Source organism: Geotrypetes seraphini, chromosome 5 (genome assembly GCF_902459505.1).
Source record: "Geotrypetes seraphini chromosome 5, aGeoSer1.1, whole genome shotgun sequence".
Taxonomy (NCBI): Eukaryota; Metazoa; Chordata; class Amphibia; order Gymnophiona; family Dermophiidae; genus Geotrypetes; species Geotrypetes seraphini.
The window spans coordinates 132,555,536-132,574,656 of record NC_047088.1 but is presented as its reverse complement, the minus strand read 5'-3'; the positions used below and the strand labels follow the sequence as shown (position 1 = coordinate 132,574,656).

The 19,121-nt window shown below is 42.4% G+C and overlaps 1 protein-coding gene across 6 annotated transcripts in view; it reads right to left on the bottom strand.

Annotated features, from left to right (window-relative positions):
* The window catches only part of IQCA1 (IQ motif containing with AAA domain 1), a 1,056,753-nt gene that overhangs the window by 825,642 nt on the left and 211,990 nt on the right, over nucleotides 1–19,121 (bottom strand). For all 6 annotated transcript variants that reach the window (XM_033944078.1, XM_033944080.1, XM_033944079.1 and 3 more), the window contains one exon: nucleotides 18,817–18,888. In XM_033944078.1, coding sequence (XP_033799969.1) covers nucleotides 18,817–18,888 — 72 coding nt within the window. The remainder of the gene's footprint in view (nucleotides 1–18,816; nucleotides 18,889–19,121) is intronic.

Here is a 19,121-nt window from a genome sequence, read left to right as displayed (position 1 = left end):
AATTGGAGTAGATTCTGCGCCGTTCACGGAGGAGGGTGTTTATGAGCAACTTGAAAAACTGAAGGTGGACAAAGCAATGGGACCAGATGGAATCCATCCCAGGATACTAAGGGAGCTCAGAGAGGTTCTGGCGAATCCTATTAAAGACTTGTTCAACAAATCTCTGGAGACGGGAGTGATTCCTGGGGATTGGAGGAGAGCGGATGTGGTCCCTATTCATAAAAGTGGTCACAGGAATGAAGCAGGAAACTACAGGCTGGTGAGCCTCACTTCAGTTGTTGGTAAAATAATGGAAGATTTGCTGAAAGAAAGGATAGTGTACTTACTTGAATCTAATGGGTTACAGGATTCGAGGCAACATGGCTTTAAGAACATAACATAAGAACATAAGCATTGCCTCCGCTGGGTCAGACCCGAGGTCCATCGCGCCCAGCAGTCCGCTCACGCAGCGGCCCAACAGGTCCAGGACCTGCACAGTACTCTTCTATCTATACCCTTCTATCCCCTTTTTTAGTAGGAAAATGTCCAATCCTTTCTTGAACCCCAATACCGTACTCTGCCCTATTACGTTCTCTGGAAGCGCATTCCAGGTGTCTACCACACGTTGAGTAAAGAAGAACTTCCTAGCATTTGTTTTGAATCTGTCCCCTTTACAAAAGGTAAATCGTGCCAAACGAACCTGATTTAATTTTTTGATTGGGTGACCAGAGAGCTGGATCGAGGACATATGCTAGATGTAATTTACTTGGATTTCAGCAAAGCCTTTGATACAGTTCCTCATAGGAGGCTATTGAACAAACTTGAAGGGCTGAAGTTAGGACCCAAATTGATGAACTGGGTCAGAAACTGGCTGTCGGACAGATGCCAGAGGGTGGTGGTTAATGGAAGTCACTCGAAGGAAGGAAAGGTGAGTAGTGGAGTCCCTCAGGGATCAGTGCTGGGGCCAATCCTGTTCAATATATTTGTGAGTGACATTGTTGAAGGGTTAGAAGGAAAAGTGTGGCTTTTTGCAGATGATACCAAGATTTGTAACAGAGTAGACACCAAAGAGGGAGTGGAAAATATGAAAAAGGATCTGCAAAAGTTAGAGGAATGGTCTAATGCCTGGCAACTAAAATTTAATGCAAAGAAATGCAGAGTAATGCATTTGGGGATTAATAATCGGAAGGAACCGTATATGCTGGGAGGAGGGAAGCTGATATGAACGGACAGGGAGAGGGACCTTGGGGTGATAGTGTCCGAAGATCTAAAGGCGAAAAAACAGTGTGATAAGGCAGTGGCTGCTGCCAGAAGGACGCTGGGCTGTATAAAGAGAGGCGTAGTCAGTAGAAGGAAGAAGGTGTTGATGCCCCTGTACAGGTCATTGGTAAGGCCCCACTTGGAGTATTGTGTTCAGCTTTGGAGACCATATCTAGCGAAGGACTTAAGAAGACTTGAAGCGGTGCAGAGGAGGGCGAAGAAAATGATAGGAGGCTTGCGCCAGAAGACGTATGAGGAGAGCCTGGAAGCCCTGAATATGTATACCCTAGAGGAAAGGAGAGACAGGGGAGATATGATTCAGACGTTCAAATACTTGAAGGGTATTAATGTAGAACAAAATCTTTTCCAGAGAAAGGAAAATGGTAAAACCAGAGGACATAATTTGAGGTTGAGGGGTGGTAGATTCAAGGGCAATGTTAGGAAATTCTACTTTACGGAGAGGGTAGTTGATGCCTGGAATGCGCTCCCGAGAGAGGTGGTGGAGAGTAAAACTGTGACTGAGTTCATAGAAGCGTGGGATGAACACAGAGGATTTAGAATCAGAAAATAATATTAAATATTGAGCTAAGGCCAGTACTGGGCAGACTTGCACGGTCTGTGTCTGTATATAGCCGTTTGGTGGAGGATGGGCTGGGGAGGGCTTCAATGGCTGGGAGGGTGTAGATGTAATGTAATGTAATGTAATGTAATTTATTTCTTATATACCGCTAAACTCCGTTAGGATTCTAAGCGGTTTACAGAAAATGGACAATAGTGTGCATTAAAATTATAAGTAATATAGGTTTACAGAGAAATATACATTAAAGGATACAATAAAAATAAGATAAATAAATAAAGAATAGGTACTTAGAAATTCCCTTACTGTCCCAAAGGCTCACAATCTAACTGAAGTACCTGGAAAAATAACAATTAGTTGAGTAATAAAAGTAAGAAATAGAAATAGAAGAAAAAATAAGAAAATAAACATTCTAACAAGACTACATTGATCTAAGGACTTTGAAAGGTAAAAAAGAAGAGAGATAGGAATAGCTGCAGAAAGGAGGAACCGTTGAGCAATAGAATTAGATGGGCTGGAGTAAGTCTTAACAGTGATTTTGGCAGTTGGAACCCAAGCACAGTACAGGGTATAGCTTTGGATTCTTGCCCAGAAACAGCTAAGAAGAATCTGGCCCCCAAGAGGATCCTGGAAATCTCCCCAAAGGTCCAGGAATTGTGGAACACATAGACAAACATGATTTAATGAGACAGTCAGCATGAGTTCAGCCAAGGGAGATCTTGCTCACCAATTTGCTTGACTTCTTTGAAGGTGTAAATACACATGTGGATAAAGGTGAGCCGGTTGATATATTGTATCTATATTTTCAGAAAGCTTTTGACAAAGTTCCTCATGAGAGGCTCCTGAGAAAATTAAAGAGTCATGGGATAGGAGGCAAAGTTCAGTCGTGGATTAGGAATTGATTATTGGTTAGAAATAGAGAGTAGGGTTAAATGGTCATTTTTCTCAATGGAGGAGAGTAAACAGTGGAGTACCGCAGGGATTTCTACGGGGACCAGTGTTATTTAACTTATTTATAAATGATCTGGAAATTGGAACGACGAGTAAGGTGATTAAATTTGCAGATGACACTAAACTGTTCAAAGTTGTTAAAATGCATAGGGATTGTGAAACATTGCAGGCAGACCTTAGGAAATTGGAAGACTGGGCATCCAAGTGGCAGATGAAATTTAATGTGGACAAATGCAAAATGATGCATATTGGGTCCACCTTGGGGATTAGTGCACAAGAAAAGGATCTGGGTATACAATGAAACCTTCTGGTCAATGTGCGGCAGCAGCCACAAAAGCAAACAGTATGCTAGGAATTATTAAAAAATGGATAGTTAACAAGGCAAAGAATGTTATAATGCCCCTATATCGCTCCATGGTGCAACGTCATCTGAAGTATTGTGTTCAATTCTGGTCTCCGTATCTCAAGATATAGTGACGCTAGAATAGGTTCAAAGAAGAGCGACACAAATGATAAAGGGGATGGAACTCCTTTCATATGAGAAAAGACTAAAATGGTTAGGGCTCTTCAGCTTGGAAAAGAGACAGCTGAGGAGAGATATGATTGAAGTCTACAAAATCCTGAATGGAGTAGAACAGGTACAAGTGGATCGATTTTCACTCTGTGAAAAATTAGAAAGACTAGGGGACACTCAATGAAGTTACATGGAAATACTTGTAAAACCAATAGGAGGAAATTTTTTTCATTCAGAGAATAGTTAGGCTCTGGAATGCATTGCCAGAGGTTGTCATAAGAGCGGATAGCGTAGCTTGTTTTAAAAAAGGTTTGGACAAGTTCCTGGGGAAAAATCCATAGTCTGTTATTGAGAAAGACATGGGGGTAGCCACTGCTTGCCCTGGATCACTAGAAAGAATATTGCTACTCCTTGGGTTTTGGCCAGGTACTAGTAACCTGGATTGGCTATCCTGAGAACAGGCTACTGGGTTTGATGGACCATTGGTCTGACCCAGTAAGGCTATTCTTATGTTCTTATGTAAGAGCTATTGTGTCATGGGACAGAAGTAGCTACTGGCACTATAGCGTCTGCTAGGTCCCAGAACCTGCACAGCCTACCCAACAGATATGGTCTATCAGGACCCCAGCACCCAGTCACCAAACAAAGGGGAGGACTAAATAGGCCTAGATGAAAAGAATGCTCATTAAAGGTGATATGCCCCTGTGGCAAAGGAATGCCACCATTATGCAGGAAAAAAAGAACAGCACCATCTTGTAACAGAGAAGAATACAGGCACCAAGTAGCTAGATAAAAAAACAGCTATGCTGGGGAAGAGAAGAAGGGAGTCAGCATACAGTACCACTAATATCTGTCTTCTGCAGAACATAAGGAAGATGGCACTGGAAAAACATTCAGTAGATACCCTCAGGCAAAAGACACCTCCTTTAATCATGACAAGTAGCATAAAGGGGAGACTAGTCGCCAAGGCTCCGGGAACTAGAGACAAGATCTGCTAACCCCCCAGGTAGATAATACAATCAAAGTGGCGCATATGCAATACCCTTGTACCATGCGTGCTAAGGGCAAACAAAGGCTAAGATACCCAGCAAAGTTGCAAAGACGATGAACCGGAAACACAAAACAAAATTCTTCGTGCCCCAAGCCAGAGCATCAATCTATAAAACTAGGAATCCAATAGGGAAGCAGCACTAGAAGTGGAAATAGAGCCAGCCTACCCACAGCTGATCAGCCCAGATGTAACACAGTCATGCCAACATAACGCGAGATGCCCAGCACTGTCAGCAGGAACCTAAATAAACAAATGATGCCATGCCTAATGGAAACTGAACCTGGGTCCGACAGAGCCTGAACCAGTGTACTAAATGTGAGGCCTATAGTCTGCTGTTGTGTGCACCGCCTAGAAACACTGCAGCTGAAATCAAGCAGGCATAACCCCAGCATGACCAGACAAGATAAAATACCGGAGACAGACACCACTGTGAACTCCTGCCTAAAGCACATGAGAGGTAACTCATAGATACAAGCTGTAGGTGCACCTAGACCAAAAAAACAAACATGTGTCCAACACTAGCCAACAGCAGAGAGGCAATACAACATGCGATTAGCATGCTTCCAAGGTTTTCTGGCCGGCAATATCTTTTGACATTAAGAGGGCTAAGGTTCTTTTCCTGTCCATAGAGAGGAAACATGAGGAGTGCAGTTCAGGCTCCAATATAGGCCGACATGATAAAGGCCCATGGCCTCTTCAAATATATTCCCACCTGAACCACGCAAGCACAACCAAAGCAGCGCACAGCCAATAAACTAACTCTGTTCTCTAGCAACAATGCCCCAGTATAAACGAAGCCTCTTCCCACTGGAGAGAGAAAGGGTGTGTGGGAACGGTGTCCTCCAACTCTCTACCGAGAATAACTGCCCAAAAGCAGCATGACAACCGAGGGGTATGCCGCTAAGGAGCTAAAGATTCCCGTTGGAGCATGCCGAAACTGACTGGCACCAGGGCGTTCCTGTCCAACGCCGGCTCACGCTGACACATGAGCCATTGTCCCGACCATTCTCCAGCATGCACCAAAATTGTACTTGTGTAGCATCCAGGGAGTACATACAATCATTCTAATCCAGACCGCTGCCAGACCGAGCCCCAAAGTAATTTTCAGTGTTTTTAGTTTGTCCTAGGCTGGTCTTTGTATTGCCCTGGTTTGTCATTTCTTGCTGTGCTATATTTACTTTTTTGTGGCTATAAATCTGGTTTATTTGTCTGTTGTCTGGTTTTTTTAATCAGGTTTCACATCTTGCGGTCATAAATTGCTTTTGGACGTCAAGGTTTTTTTCCACAAATGCCAAAGTTGGTCCATCATATCTTGGCATATAACCCATACCTTCTTGTGTTCTCCCATCAACCTACAACTTTATGCACTCTTCTTTCACTCATTAAGTTTTCATTCACCATACGTATACTCAGGGCTCCTTTTACGAAGCCACGTTAGCGGTTTAATGCGCGTAATAGCATGCTGTAAACTTCCGCGGTGCTAGCCGTTACCGCCTCCTCTTGAGCAGGTGGTAGTTTTTCGACTAGTATGGGGGTTAGCGCGTGATAAAAGGTCACGTGTGATAAAGCCGCTAAAGCGGCTTCGTAAAAGGAGCCTTCAATTTCTCTTATGTAGTACACATTCACATGTTAAAATATTCCTGTGAGCTTTGCTGCATTGGGATGTACTAAATTATGACTTAGCTACATACCTAGGGGAGAGCAGTTGCAGTATGTCATCAAATAGGGCATTATGGTTGCCACTGTCTGCTTTAAGATCTAGTAATTTAGTTCATCCAGCACAGTTAAGCTCACCAAGATTTCTATGTTGAGCAGTAGTGGCTCGTGGCTAGTAGGGACGGTAATGGAATGGACATCAGGACATGATAGTGCAGTATTTTGTGGAATTTTTCTACAAAAATGGCCTGCTTTTTGTATGATTCTGGGTAACTCTAGTCAGACACAAGCATATGTGTTAGTTAAGGCCACGTCCAATAGAAGCATACGAAAAACTGGTGAATAAAAATCTGAATATGGATGTAGCCAAGGCCAGAAAAAAACACTACAGATTAATATTAAGGAAAAGCATAATAATATTATTTTTATGTACTTTGCTATTAGGCTAGATCAGCAATGGCGAACCTATGGCACGCGTGCCAGCTGTGGCACGCGAAGGCCTTATAGCTGGCACGCGGGAAGGTCCGCAATTAAGATATGTGGCGCGGCGGGAGGCGAGTGTGCCGGTGTCTGCTTTGCCACTCATCTGGCAACAGGGCCGGACTGGCCATTGGGAGGACCAGGCATTGTCCCGGTGGGCCGCGGCCCATCCTCCTGTGCTGGCTGCAGTCCTGTGAGTGGATGTTTAGCCTGCCTGTCTTCCCCTTAGTATCCTATAAGCCAGGCAGTGTGTGAGGGGGAAGTGGGGGGAGGAAGAGAAGCTTCACACTGATTCTGTCACAGGAACTCAGTGAGGCTGTAGTGTGACTCCAAAACGGATGTCTACAATTAGTAAAATTCCCCAATCACATATTTTTTTATGGGGACGGATTTGTATACAGCACTTCATTAGATTTTTTTTATTATACAAATTTTATCTTTTTGTAGACTTGAAGTCTTGAACTAAGAAAATGAGTACAGTAAAAAAAGCAAAAACAGATAGTGGAAGACCATTCCAAGAGGCCTGGACAGAGACATATGGAGTGATTGAACGCAGTGGGAAAGCATTGTGTATTATGTGTAATGAAAGTGTTGTGTCTCGCATATCAAGTGTCAAACGTCACTTTGAGACCAACCATAACAGTGTTGCTGAACTTGGTTTAGCTCAAAGAAAAGAGTTCCTTGTAGGAAAATTAAAGAAATATCACTCCCAGTCTCTTAGTTTTAGCAACTATCTTTCAAAAACTAATCATCTTACAGTTGCCAGCTTTCAAATTTCACTGTGCATGGCAAAACATGGTAAGCCCCTCTCTGATGGAGATTTTATCAAAAAGGCAATTTTGGCTGGGAGTAATTCACTCTTCCATGATTTCCAAAACAAGGATAAAATTGTGCAGCGCATCTCTGAGATGCCGCTAAGCTGAAATACTGCAAAAGATAGGGTTTTGCAAATGGCTGCTGATGTTAGTCAATAGCTTACTTGCGACTTACAAAAAGCACCCTTCTACTCCATGTGCTTGGATGAAAGTACAGATATTACTAACCATGGAATGAACTTCCACTTCAGGTGATTCAGGCCAGCAGCGTGCCGGATTTTAAGAGGAAATGGGATACACATGTGGGATCTCTAGGGGGGGTAAATTCAAGGGGGTAGGGTTGTTGGAGTGGGCAGACTTGATGAGCTGTGGCCCTTTTCTGCCGTCATCTTCTATGTTTCTATGCATGACTAGCGCTCATTTTGCGTTATGCTACTGGTGACATCATGAGAGAAGAGCTGGTAAAACTGCTGTCTTTGCCTGGAAGAACACAAGGGATAGATATCCACAATGCTGTGATGGAGGCTTTTTCATCACTAGACATAAGTCCAGAAAAAGTGGTTTCACTTACTAGCGATGGAGCACCTAGCATGGTAGGGACAACATCAGGATTTATTCATTTCTTTGCTAAGGAAGCAAAACATCCACTGATTCAATTTCACTGCATAATACATCAAGAGGCTCTCTGCGCCAAAGAAAGCAACAAAAAACTTGACGATGTCCTCAAAGATGTAACAAAAATGGTGAACTTCATCATGGCGCGTGCTCTTAATTTTCGACAATTTCAAGTCCTTCTTGATGAGGTTCAGGCACAATATAACACTTTACTGATGTACAATAATGTCCAGTGGCTGAGCAGAGGACGAGTGTTAGAGAGATTTGTGGCCTGCTTGGAAGAAGTTAGGCTATTTATGAACGAAAAGGGGGAAGACTATCCTCAACTCACCAACATGGCCTGGCTTACCAACCTCATGTTCTTTACAGATTTTACTAACCACTTTAATGTACTAAACAAAAAATTACAAGGCATGGGAAAAACAGCAGAAAGCATGTTTAGTGACATCAAAGCTTTTGAGAGAAAATTGCATGTTTTTGAAAAAGACCTTGAGAGTGGACAGCTAAAATATTTTCCCAACCTAAAAATACATTTGGATAATTCTACAACATTTGTGGACAGTCATAAAAAACACCAGGAAATCCACAAAGCATATTCCACCATTGTAGCCGAAGCAAAGGAGAATTTTAGTAAAAGATTTTCTCAGTTCCGTAAGATGGAGACAACCCTTTCATTTATAACTTCCCCAGAAAAGTCCACATTTGAAGATCTTGATCTTTCCTGCTTACAGTGGTTGGATATTCAAAATTTGGAAATGGAGCTACTGGAATTTCAAGAAAGCTCTATCTGGAAAAGTAAATTCAATGACCTGTGTGCGGCTCTTGAACTTATTGAGTGTGAAAGGGTGACAAATGAAATCACTGCTAGCAGTTCTGAAAATGAAATCCTAAAAGCGTGGAATTCTCTGCCAGACAATTTTAAGTCCATGAAAACACTTGGGATTGCTCTTCTTACTTTGTTTGGGTCATCCTATGCTTGTGAGCAGCTGTTTTCGGCTTTGAATCATATAAAATCTGATGCTAGAAACAGATTAACGGATGACATGAGTGCTGCATGTGTTGCTCTGAAATTAACGCACTATGAGCCAAGGATTGACAAGTTATCAGCATGCATGCAACAACAAAAATCACATTAATTTTTTTCAGAGCATGCCCAATGCATATGTTTACATGAAGCAGTGTTTTCAGTTTGCAGTTAAGACACTTTCTAAGTTATTTAAATATTATTTAAAGATGTTATTTAAAAAAGGGACTTTACATGGCCCTGTTGTATTCCAAACTGGAATTTCCAATAAAAACGGTTGGTTTAATTGAAAGCTCTTTTGTTTTCTTTACATCATATTATTAGAAATGTAATGATTTAACTATTTTCTAATTTGATTGTAAATTTTACAAAAAAACATGTATAGACTCTTTGGGAATACACACCGTTTTAAGAAGTTTATCTTTTTTTTTTACTCAGGATACATTTGACATGTTATGTGAATAATACATTTAAAATATATTGTGTAACTGAATCAAATTCTTCCTAAATTCATTAAATTGAATGAAATCATTAAAACATTATAAATTGCCAATAAATTGAAATGAAAACCAAAGGATTGTGAATCAAATTGATTCTCTGACAATACAAAGATTCCAACCTTTAAAAATGATGTTACATAGTTCAGGCAACTTTATAAAGAGTTTTTAGATACTAAAATCTTGTTATTAAGGTTTAATTGACGTGCTGGCACTTTGAGGAAATTCTTTGGTTTTGTGCGGCAGTTTGGGCACTCGGGCTCAAAAAGGTTAGCCATCACTGGGCTAGATCATAAAGGAAATCAGAATTAAGAACTCCATCTTGCATTAAGAACTCCATTTTGGGTTCTGTCTTTCTGTCTTCTTTGTTCTCTCTGCTTTTCTTTGTCTGAGTTTTTCCACTTTTAGCATCGTGGTTCTAATTGATACCAGATGTGCCTTAGGCTGGGTAGGAAGAGCATATTAAATTACGTATCCCAAACTGAGATATAACATGTATTAAATATGAATGACATATAATGTGTGTGAAGTTATGAATGTTTGGGGCCCCAAGTATGGATGGATCTAAGAATCTATATTTAAAATGAAATGGTTTATAAAAAGAATACTAAGAAAAAATCCTGAACACAGCATCTGGAAAATGGTTAAGTTAGAAAGGCTTCTGTGTAAGGATCAGTGAAATTTGAAGCTGTTAGGTTTCAGGGAGAGGGGGAAATAGCCCCTCCTTCTCCTTGACTGCCTTCTCCTTTTTTTCTAAGGCTGACAGGGAGGCTGAGAATATATCAGCACCTTTTTAACAAATACAGATTCTCTTAATATACCTTTGTGAAAAGGATAAAAGGAATACAGTGGTGCCTCACACAACGAACTTAATTGGTTCCAGGAGCAAGTTTGTTATGCGAAAAGTTCGTTATGTGAAACGCTTTTTCCCATAACAATACATGTTAAAAAAAATAATTCGTTCTGCAGCATAAAATATGCTAAGATGACATAAAAAAAGATAAATTTGTCAAAATGGTGAAAATGGTGGTCTTGCTGAGGCCAAACTCTTTGACGAGGTCACACTGTTTTACCCCACATTCACTCCTTCTAATTATTTCCCGTTTCATTTCAACAGAAATCACCTTCCTGCTTTTTTTAGAAGCCATGATATATAAAAAATATTGAGTTTATCTTAAAAGGACGACTGTATACAGTGAGAGAGGGCAGTTAAGCGCAGTGACTAACGACTGCCTGCAGTGCCTGCGCGGAAGGATGCAATACATCGGCAGCTCGGGCGACTTCGTTGTGTGAAACGAAGTTCGTTGTGTGAAACGAAGTTCGTTGTATGAAGTTCATTGTGTGAAACGAAGTTCGTTGTGTGAAGTTCGTTGTGTGAAACGAAGTTTGTTGTGTGAATCAAGACATGAAGTTCGTTGTGTGCAGCGTTCGTTGTGCGAGGCGTTCGTTATGCGAGGCACCACTGTATTGGATATGTTATAAAATGTTAATGTATATTCAGAAATGAATGTAAAGAAAACAAATATGATTTCTGAAACTTTTAAACATATAGAGGAATTTTCTTTGTCTAACTTTAAACACCACCTCTGTTAGTTTTGATTGGCCCACAGCCAATGATGTCACACTGGGCAAAAGGTATATAATGGGGAGCTTCGAAGTATCGAGTTGAGCTCTAAGTTAAAAGCACACAGAGCTGCCGCTTGCCTAAACACTCTTGGGCGCTGAAGGAGGGCAAAGAGCAGATGTCCTGGAGGTTTCCCTTCCTCTCAACTTTGCAGGTCCCTTTTTTCCACCTTTTTTTTTTCTTCAAACGGCAACGGGCCCCAGCATCGACATCAAGTGAGTTCCACTGTTCCTTGCAAGCGGTTCTGCTCGGCCAAAGCTTCCCCTCTGACATGAGCCACCCTCAGGGGAAAGAAAGTGATCTGCAAAGGTGAGGGGAAGGGGGGCAGATGATGGAAGTTGGGGGGGAGAGAGAACGGGAAGATTTCAACACAGCAGCAAAGAGGGGCCACTCTAACGCTGTCCTCTAGTGCCAAGTCACTTGAGAGAGAGCACGCCAGGCTCTGAGGGAACTGTGTTTTCTTTCATCTCTCTTAACTGCTGCTCTTCCTGAGGATTCTATCAGCTGGTTTCAACACAGCAGCAAAGAGGGGCCACTCTAACGCTGTCCTCTAGTGCCAAGTCACTTGAGAGAGAGCACGCCAGGCTCTGAGGGAACTGTGTTTTCTTTTCTCTCTCTTAACTGCTGCTCTTCCTGAGGATTCTATCAGCTGGTTTCAACACAGCAGCAAAGAGGGGCCACTCTAATGCTGTCCTCTAGTGCCAAGTCACTTGAGAGAGAGCACGCCAGGCTCTGAGGGAACTGTGTTTTCTTTCATTTCTCCTAACTGCTGCTCTTCCTGAGGATTCTATCAGCTGGTTTCAACACAGCAGTAAAGAGGGGCCACTCTAACGCTGTTCTCTAGTGCCAAGTCACTTGAGAGAGAGCACACCAGGCTCTGGGGGAACTGTGTTTTCTTTCATTTCTCCTAACTGCTGCTCTTCCTGAGGATTCTATCAGCTGGTTTCAACACAGCAGTAAAGAGGGGCCACTCTAACGCTGTTCTCTAGTGCCAAGTCACTTGAGAGAGAGCACACCAGGCTCTGGGGGAACTGTGTTTTCTTTCATCTCTCCTAACTGCTGCTCTTCCTGGGGATTCTATCAGCTGGTTCAACACAGCTTTCCCTGTCCCTATATAACCTGTATAGCTTGTATAGCCTGCTTATTTAACTTGTACAAACTGCATGTCCAGCATGTCATAGATTGTTATAAACCGCACCTATAGCCTGTTAAAACATGCACAGACTGCATCTATAGCCTGTTACCGCATGTAAAACCACATGTATAGCCAATATACACCTGATCCTGACCCTGTTCTAAGTTTTCCTATAGGACACTATTCAGTTGCTAAGTGCTTGTCCTGTTCAAAGTTTTTTATAGGACACTATTCAGTTGCTAAGTGCCTGACCTTGTTCAAAGTTTCTTATTTAACACTATCCAGTTCCTAAGTGCCTGTCCTTGTCAACAGCTTCTTATAGGACACCATCTAGTTGCTAAGTGCTTTCAATGTTAAGGGACGAGTGCAATATTTAAGCCCTCTCCTTTACCTCTATACTAGTTCCATCAAGATATGCTAAGTCTGTCTAGTCCTCTCTCTACCTAGTTGTCTAGATCCTCTTCTTGCTTAGATACCAAGTTGCCTAGCTTTCCCCCCCCCTACAAAAAAAATAAAAAAAATAAAAATATATATATAGATAGATAGATAGATATAGATATATATTTTCACAACCCAAAGGTTCACCAACCTCTCACCATGAAGCCACCCTCGTGGCCCTTTCTCCTCCTACTTTGCTTTTCCCTCAACTCCACCCTCTGCGTAATACCCCCTTCTCCCGATCTTCTCAATTCCGCAAATACCAATAATATCTGCCCTGGCCTCAAAATCCCCACGCTGATTCGCACCAGACCACATCCTCCCAAAAAAAACCCCACAAAAAATCAACCATGCTTCTTTAAAGTCTGTTTCCCCTGCCAATCTCCCCAACCTTTCCTCTGACTCACTCACCCCAGTCCCAATGCTTTATTGCAACGCAAGATCCATTTGTAACAAGATTCAAATTCTGAAGGACCTACTTGAAGATTCTGACTCTGGTTTCCTATGCATCACGGAATCATGGATTAAAAAAGATGACCTATTTACACAAAATGAACTCTGCTCCCATGGCTACCAAGGTCTCTTTTCACCTAGATCTAACCGTAAAGGAGGTGGCCTGGCAATTCTCTACAAATCCTTTTTCAATGTTCAGCTCCTCGAAAGGGGTTGCCACACCTCACTAGAATACATGCTTGCTTCCGTCAATGATGAACTTCACCCTCACCCACTGGGCATCCTGCTCCTATACCGCCCACCTACCCCTTGGAACAACTCCTCCAAACTCGTCCTTGAGACTATAACAAATGCCTTCCTCAAGTTCCAAAGATTATTGATCATCGGAGACATCAATCTCCACCTAGACGACATCACCAGCAAGGATACGATTGAACTTATTAGCTTCCTCACCTCCCTTGGCCTCCTCCTCCCTGCACCATCCCCAACCCACGAAAAGGGGCACACACTAGACCTCATTAGCTTGCTCGACCTTACCGCTCACAAGACGTCAATTGACGACACTCGCTGGGAACATGTCCCCTGGTCTGACCACTTCCTAGGGACTTTCTGTCTCCCCATCTTTATGTCGCACCTTGGGGCTCCACCCCGCACTTCTAACCCCATTACCTTCCGCAAAAAAATCACAAGCGACCTGTTCTGGTCTAAATTTCTCATTCTATTCTCCTCTGCCCCTAAGCCTGCAGATTCAGGTACTAATTGGCATAACTGGGCCGCTCTCTCCAAATCCACCTATCTTTCCCTCACATCCCTTTCCACTAAATCCATCTCCTATCCCCGCAAGGCCTCTTGGTTCCTCCCATATAACAGAGAGCTAAAACAGAAATGTTGAGCTCTGGAGCGCATATGGAAAAAATCAAAATGTCCTATAGACAGACAGTCCTGGAGAGTCAATATCAAGCTGTACAATACAGCACTAAAAAAAGCAAGAAAGAACTTCTATGGTGACAAAATCTCCAGATCCAACAATCAAAGCAGTACTCTATTCAACATCTGGCACTCCCTAACTTCCAAAAGAGACCCCACCTTGCTCCCCTCCTCTCCCTCAGTCGATGTTCTAGAAAAATTCTTCAACGATAAGGTTTCTTCCTTGAGATGCTCTTTCCCTCCTTCAGTCTCTTACAACTCCCTAGTGCCCACCGATTTCACTCCCACCCTAATGGTCTCCAACCCTATCCCAGCTGACAGATTCTGGACCACCTTTGAGTGTGCATCTGAATCCCTGGTCCTCAATCTCTGCCTCAAACTGAAATCCTGTAATTGCTCCTTGGACCCATTCCCCTCCTACCTATACGAGAACATTCCCGCTCAGGCTATTTCTTCTATCACCATTCTCATAAACTCCATCCTTCAATCGAGCCATTTCTCCCCAGAAATGGGTCATATCACCTTGACCCCACTACTGAAAAAATCTGACCTTGACCCTTCCATACCATCCAGCTATTGCCCAATTGCAAATATCCCTCTCCTAACCAAGATGCTAGTCCATCATTTCTTCCCAACTCTCATCATTCTCTATTCTTTTACCCTATCAATATGGCTTTCATCCTAACTTCAGCACCGAATCCCTACTGTCTTCCCTGATTTCAAGGGTTCAACAACTTCACTCTCGAAACAAGTTCGCCGTCCTCCTACAATTTGACCTTTCCGCTGCTTTCGACGTTGTTCACCATGATATTCTTGTTTACCAACTCTCTGAGATAGGTATCAACTCCACAGTCCTAGGTTGGTTCTCTAAATTCCTCCGCTCTCGTTCTTACATTGTTAACATGAATGGCACCTCATCCTCCCCCTGGAAACCGAATTGTGGAGTCCCGCAAGGCTCTCCACTATCCCCTATCCTTTTCAACATCTATATGTCCTCCCTAAAATTCCTCCACCTATCCCCCCTTGAAACAATTTGCACTTATGCAGACGACATTCTTGTCCTCCTCGAGACCGATTCAAACCTCACCGACCTGTCTAAGAACATATCCTCTTGTATAATGAACCTACAATCCTGGGCCCACACTGTGCAAATGAAATTGAATGAGTCCAAAACAAGACTTCTTTGGCTCGGTCCAAAACTAGATCACCTACCCACCTCCATCCCACTAACCTCTGGCTCCTCTCTGCAGCTTGAGTTCTCGAGCAAGGTCTTGGGCATCATCATTGATTCCACATTGTCCTTCAATGACCACCTCCAATCCTTGGTAAAAAAATGCTTTTTCAGCCTTCACATGCTGAGGAAAGTTAGATCCTGCTTCCATCAAAAACATTTTACCCTCCTTGTCCAATCCATCATCCTCTCCAGATTGGACTATTGCAACTCTATCTACTTAAGCCTAACTAAGAAAAACCTCCACAGACTCCAACGGATTCAGAATGCCGTGGCCAAGCTCATCTTCACTAAAAGTAAATTTGACCATGTCTCCCCGCTCCTGGCCAAGCTCCACTGGCTTCCGATAATCGCCAGGGTTCACTATAAATGTGCCTGTTTAACTTTCAAAATCCTATATGGTATCCTCCCTCCCTTTATCCCTCTTTCTTGGAATTCCTCAAACCCTAATACCACCAGATCCTCCCACAAAATAAAACTATCCTTCCCCTCTCTAAAAGGCATTTCCCACACAGGAAAGCTAGGGACCTCCCTCCACTTCAAAATCACTGAGCTCTGGAACAACCTTACCTCCCCTCTTCGGAACTTGAGCTCTCTCCAAGTTTTCCGCAAACATCTGAAAACCTGGCTTTTCTCAAAAAATGTAAGTCTCCCTCCAACTTAGGAATCAAGGAAACTCTTATATCTTGGCATCCCAAGTCCTCTAAATTTTCTTCACACTTCTACCTCTAACACTCTGTTATAGTTCCTTCCTATTTCTCCGACTGTAAACCACGTTGAGCTCTACGAACGTGGAGATGATGCGGTATACAAACCTAATGATTAGATTAGATTAGAGAGAGAGAAGGGGACAGATGATGGAAGTGAGAAGAAGGGAGAGAGAGCAGAAGGCAGATGGATGTCAGTTGAGAGGGGAGAGCAGATGCTGAATGGAAGTGGGGAAAGAACACATACTGGATGGAAGGAGGAGATAAATAAAAGGGGAAGAAAATAGTAAGATAATGGAGGGGTGAGGGAAAGGGGTGACAAGCTGTGGGTAGACACAGTGAAAAGAGGGAAACGGGTCTAAATAGTAAGAAAGAATTTAATTTAGATGGAGGCAGAAAATAGAGAAGGAAGACCAGAGAAGAAAAGGGACGAGAGAGCAGAGAACGATATCAGATCTGAGTGGAGGAAATGAGAAAAGAGAGATGCTAAAAACCACAGGGGGGAGGGAAGGACAGAGATGCCAGACCATGAGGGGAACAGAAGGAAGATGATGGATGCCAGACCAAATTGGGGGGGACAGGAGGAGAGATGGCAGGGAAAGACAGACAGTGAATGGAAGGGGCAGATGCTGGACTGAAGAGACAGAGAAGGTTATCATGCCGCTGTACCGGGCCATGGTACGCCCTCACCTAGAGTACTGCGTCCAGCACTGGTCACCGTACATGAAGAAGGACACGGTACTACTCGAAAGGGTCCAGAGAAGAGCAACTAAGATGGTTAAGGGGTTGGAGGAGCTGCCGTACAGCGAAAGATTAGAGAAACTGGGCCTCTTCTCCCTCGAACAGAGGAGATTAAGAGGGGACATAATCGAAACATTCAAGATACTGAAGGGAATAGACTTAGTAGAGAAAGACACTATTCACCCTCTCCAAGGTAGGGAGAACGAGAGGGCACTCTCTAAAGTTGAAAGGGGATAGATTCCGTACAAACGTAAGGAAGTTCTTCTTCACCCAGAGAGTGGTAGAAAGCTGGAACGCTCTTCCAGAGGCTGTTATAGGGGAAAACACCCTCCAAGGATTCAAGACAATGTTAGACAAGTTCCTGCTGAACAAGAACATGCGCTGGTAGGGCTAGTCTCAGTTAGGGTGCTGGTCTTAGACCAGAGGGCCGCCGCGTGAGCGGACTGCTGGGCATGATGGACCACTGGTCTGACCCAGCAGTGGCAATTCTTATGTTCTTAGGGCAGACGCTGGATGGAAGAGAGTGAAAAGGCAATGAAAGCAGAAACCAGAGACGACAAAAGGTAGAAAAAAATAATTTTATTTCTATCTTGTGATTCAAATATATCAGATTTGAAATATGTATCTTGCTAGACATAACTGGGGAGTGCAAAGCCCAGGCAGTACCTCTTTAGCTTCCAGCTGGCTTAGGGCTCTCTCTGACCAGGGGGCAGTTGCCCTAGTTCCACTCCCCTAACACCATTCCTGTCATGTGTGACTGTGGTATTCTGTTACATGATATTTGTGTAGCATTCTGTAATAATTTGGCTTATTCAGTTTTCTTGATAGTAGAGGGGATATATGTGAAGGGGAGGGGAGACAGGAGTTTTGTTGATCTTTGCCCTGTATTATTTGTATTTATAAAATGACAATTGTATAGAATATTGTTTCTTTTTATACTTTAATAAAATATGTTCAATATAAAATCATAACTATTTGAGGCTTGTGCGGATGGGATCAGATGGTTTGTGGGACCGAGCTTGCGGGGACAGGGCGGCGATGGTTTTTAAAAAAAATTTCAGTCTTAGTAGTTTGCCGGTCCACGAAATAATTATTTTATTTCCGCCGGTCCATTGGTGTAAAAAGGTTGAAGAACACTGGTATAGGAGACTGGATTATGGAAATGCAAACCAGTCTTTCACTTTTGCATGTATTTAGGATGAGTTTATGGTTTTACTCTGTTTGAAAGCCATTATCCATATGTCATTCACAGCCAGAAGTTGAGGTCTGCCTGCTGTATTACATGATATAGATAATATTTTGTGAATCTTTGCATTGGTATGGCATGCATGTTTCTTGCCTTGTTAACATTTATTGTACTTCATTTACTAAACTCAATAAAATTTTTGGAACTGAAAAAAGAAGTTGAATATTATCTGCACAGAAGTAGGCAAGAATCCTAATCTTTGGATGAATGTAGCTAGTAGAGCAAAAAGAATGTTGAATAATGTATGGGAGAGAATGGATCTGGGGGGGGGACTTCACAAGATAATGGATTGGTTTGTGATTATGAATTATCCAGTGTCACCTCGTATGAGCTGAGAAGGAAGAGTGCAACCAATAAAGTGTTTACAATCTAATTTAGATAGTCAGACAGGACATATAGGGATTAGGGAATTTCTTGCAGAGGGAATGATAGGATAGACTTAGGTAATTTTACAGTGAGTAGGAATTAGGAGTTGACATCAGTCTCAAGAAAAAAAGTGGGCTTGAATTTGAATACTGCTAGAGACGGAGCCTGACTTAATGACTCAGGCAGTCTGTTCCATGCATATGGCGCAGCAAGATATAATGGATGAGTCTGGAGTTGGCAAATGGAGGAGAAGGGTACGGATAGGAGAAGATGACCTGAGAGAAACAATTTGCAGTAATCTAAGCAAGAGGTGATGAGAGTGTTGAATAGGGTTTTGTCTCCTTTCCCAAATAAAACAGGCAAACTATACTTATGTCCTCCCAGAGATTCCTCCATTTATCCTCTCTTTATTCGTGCTCCTTATTTTTCTCTTTTCCCTTCTTATCTCTTTATAAAATACAGTTGCAGAGCCCAGATGACTTTTATTATTAGTGCAATTAAAAAAAACTACAAAAAACTACAAACTTACCATCCCCAAGAATATCAGTTCTTCTTCTCTTTCTCGCTTAGTTTTCTTCCTCTGAATGTATCCACGCCAACGCTAAATTGTAAAAATAGAGATCATATTACTATGGAAAATTTTATCTATTAAGATTAATGAACAAAATGCTTTAAAAACAAACAAACAAAAAAAACAAACAAACAAACCTCTTCCTTTCCCCCTTCTGATATTCAAACATTGACCATTATAAACTATATAGCTCCTTTCCAGACCTTTATCCCAAGTAAGGGATACATTTATAATTCTGTACATATAACAGATTATTCAGTAAA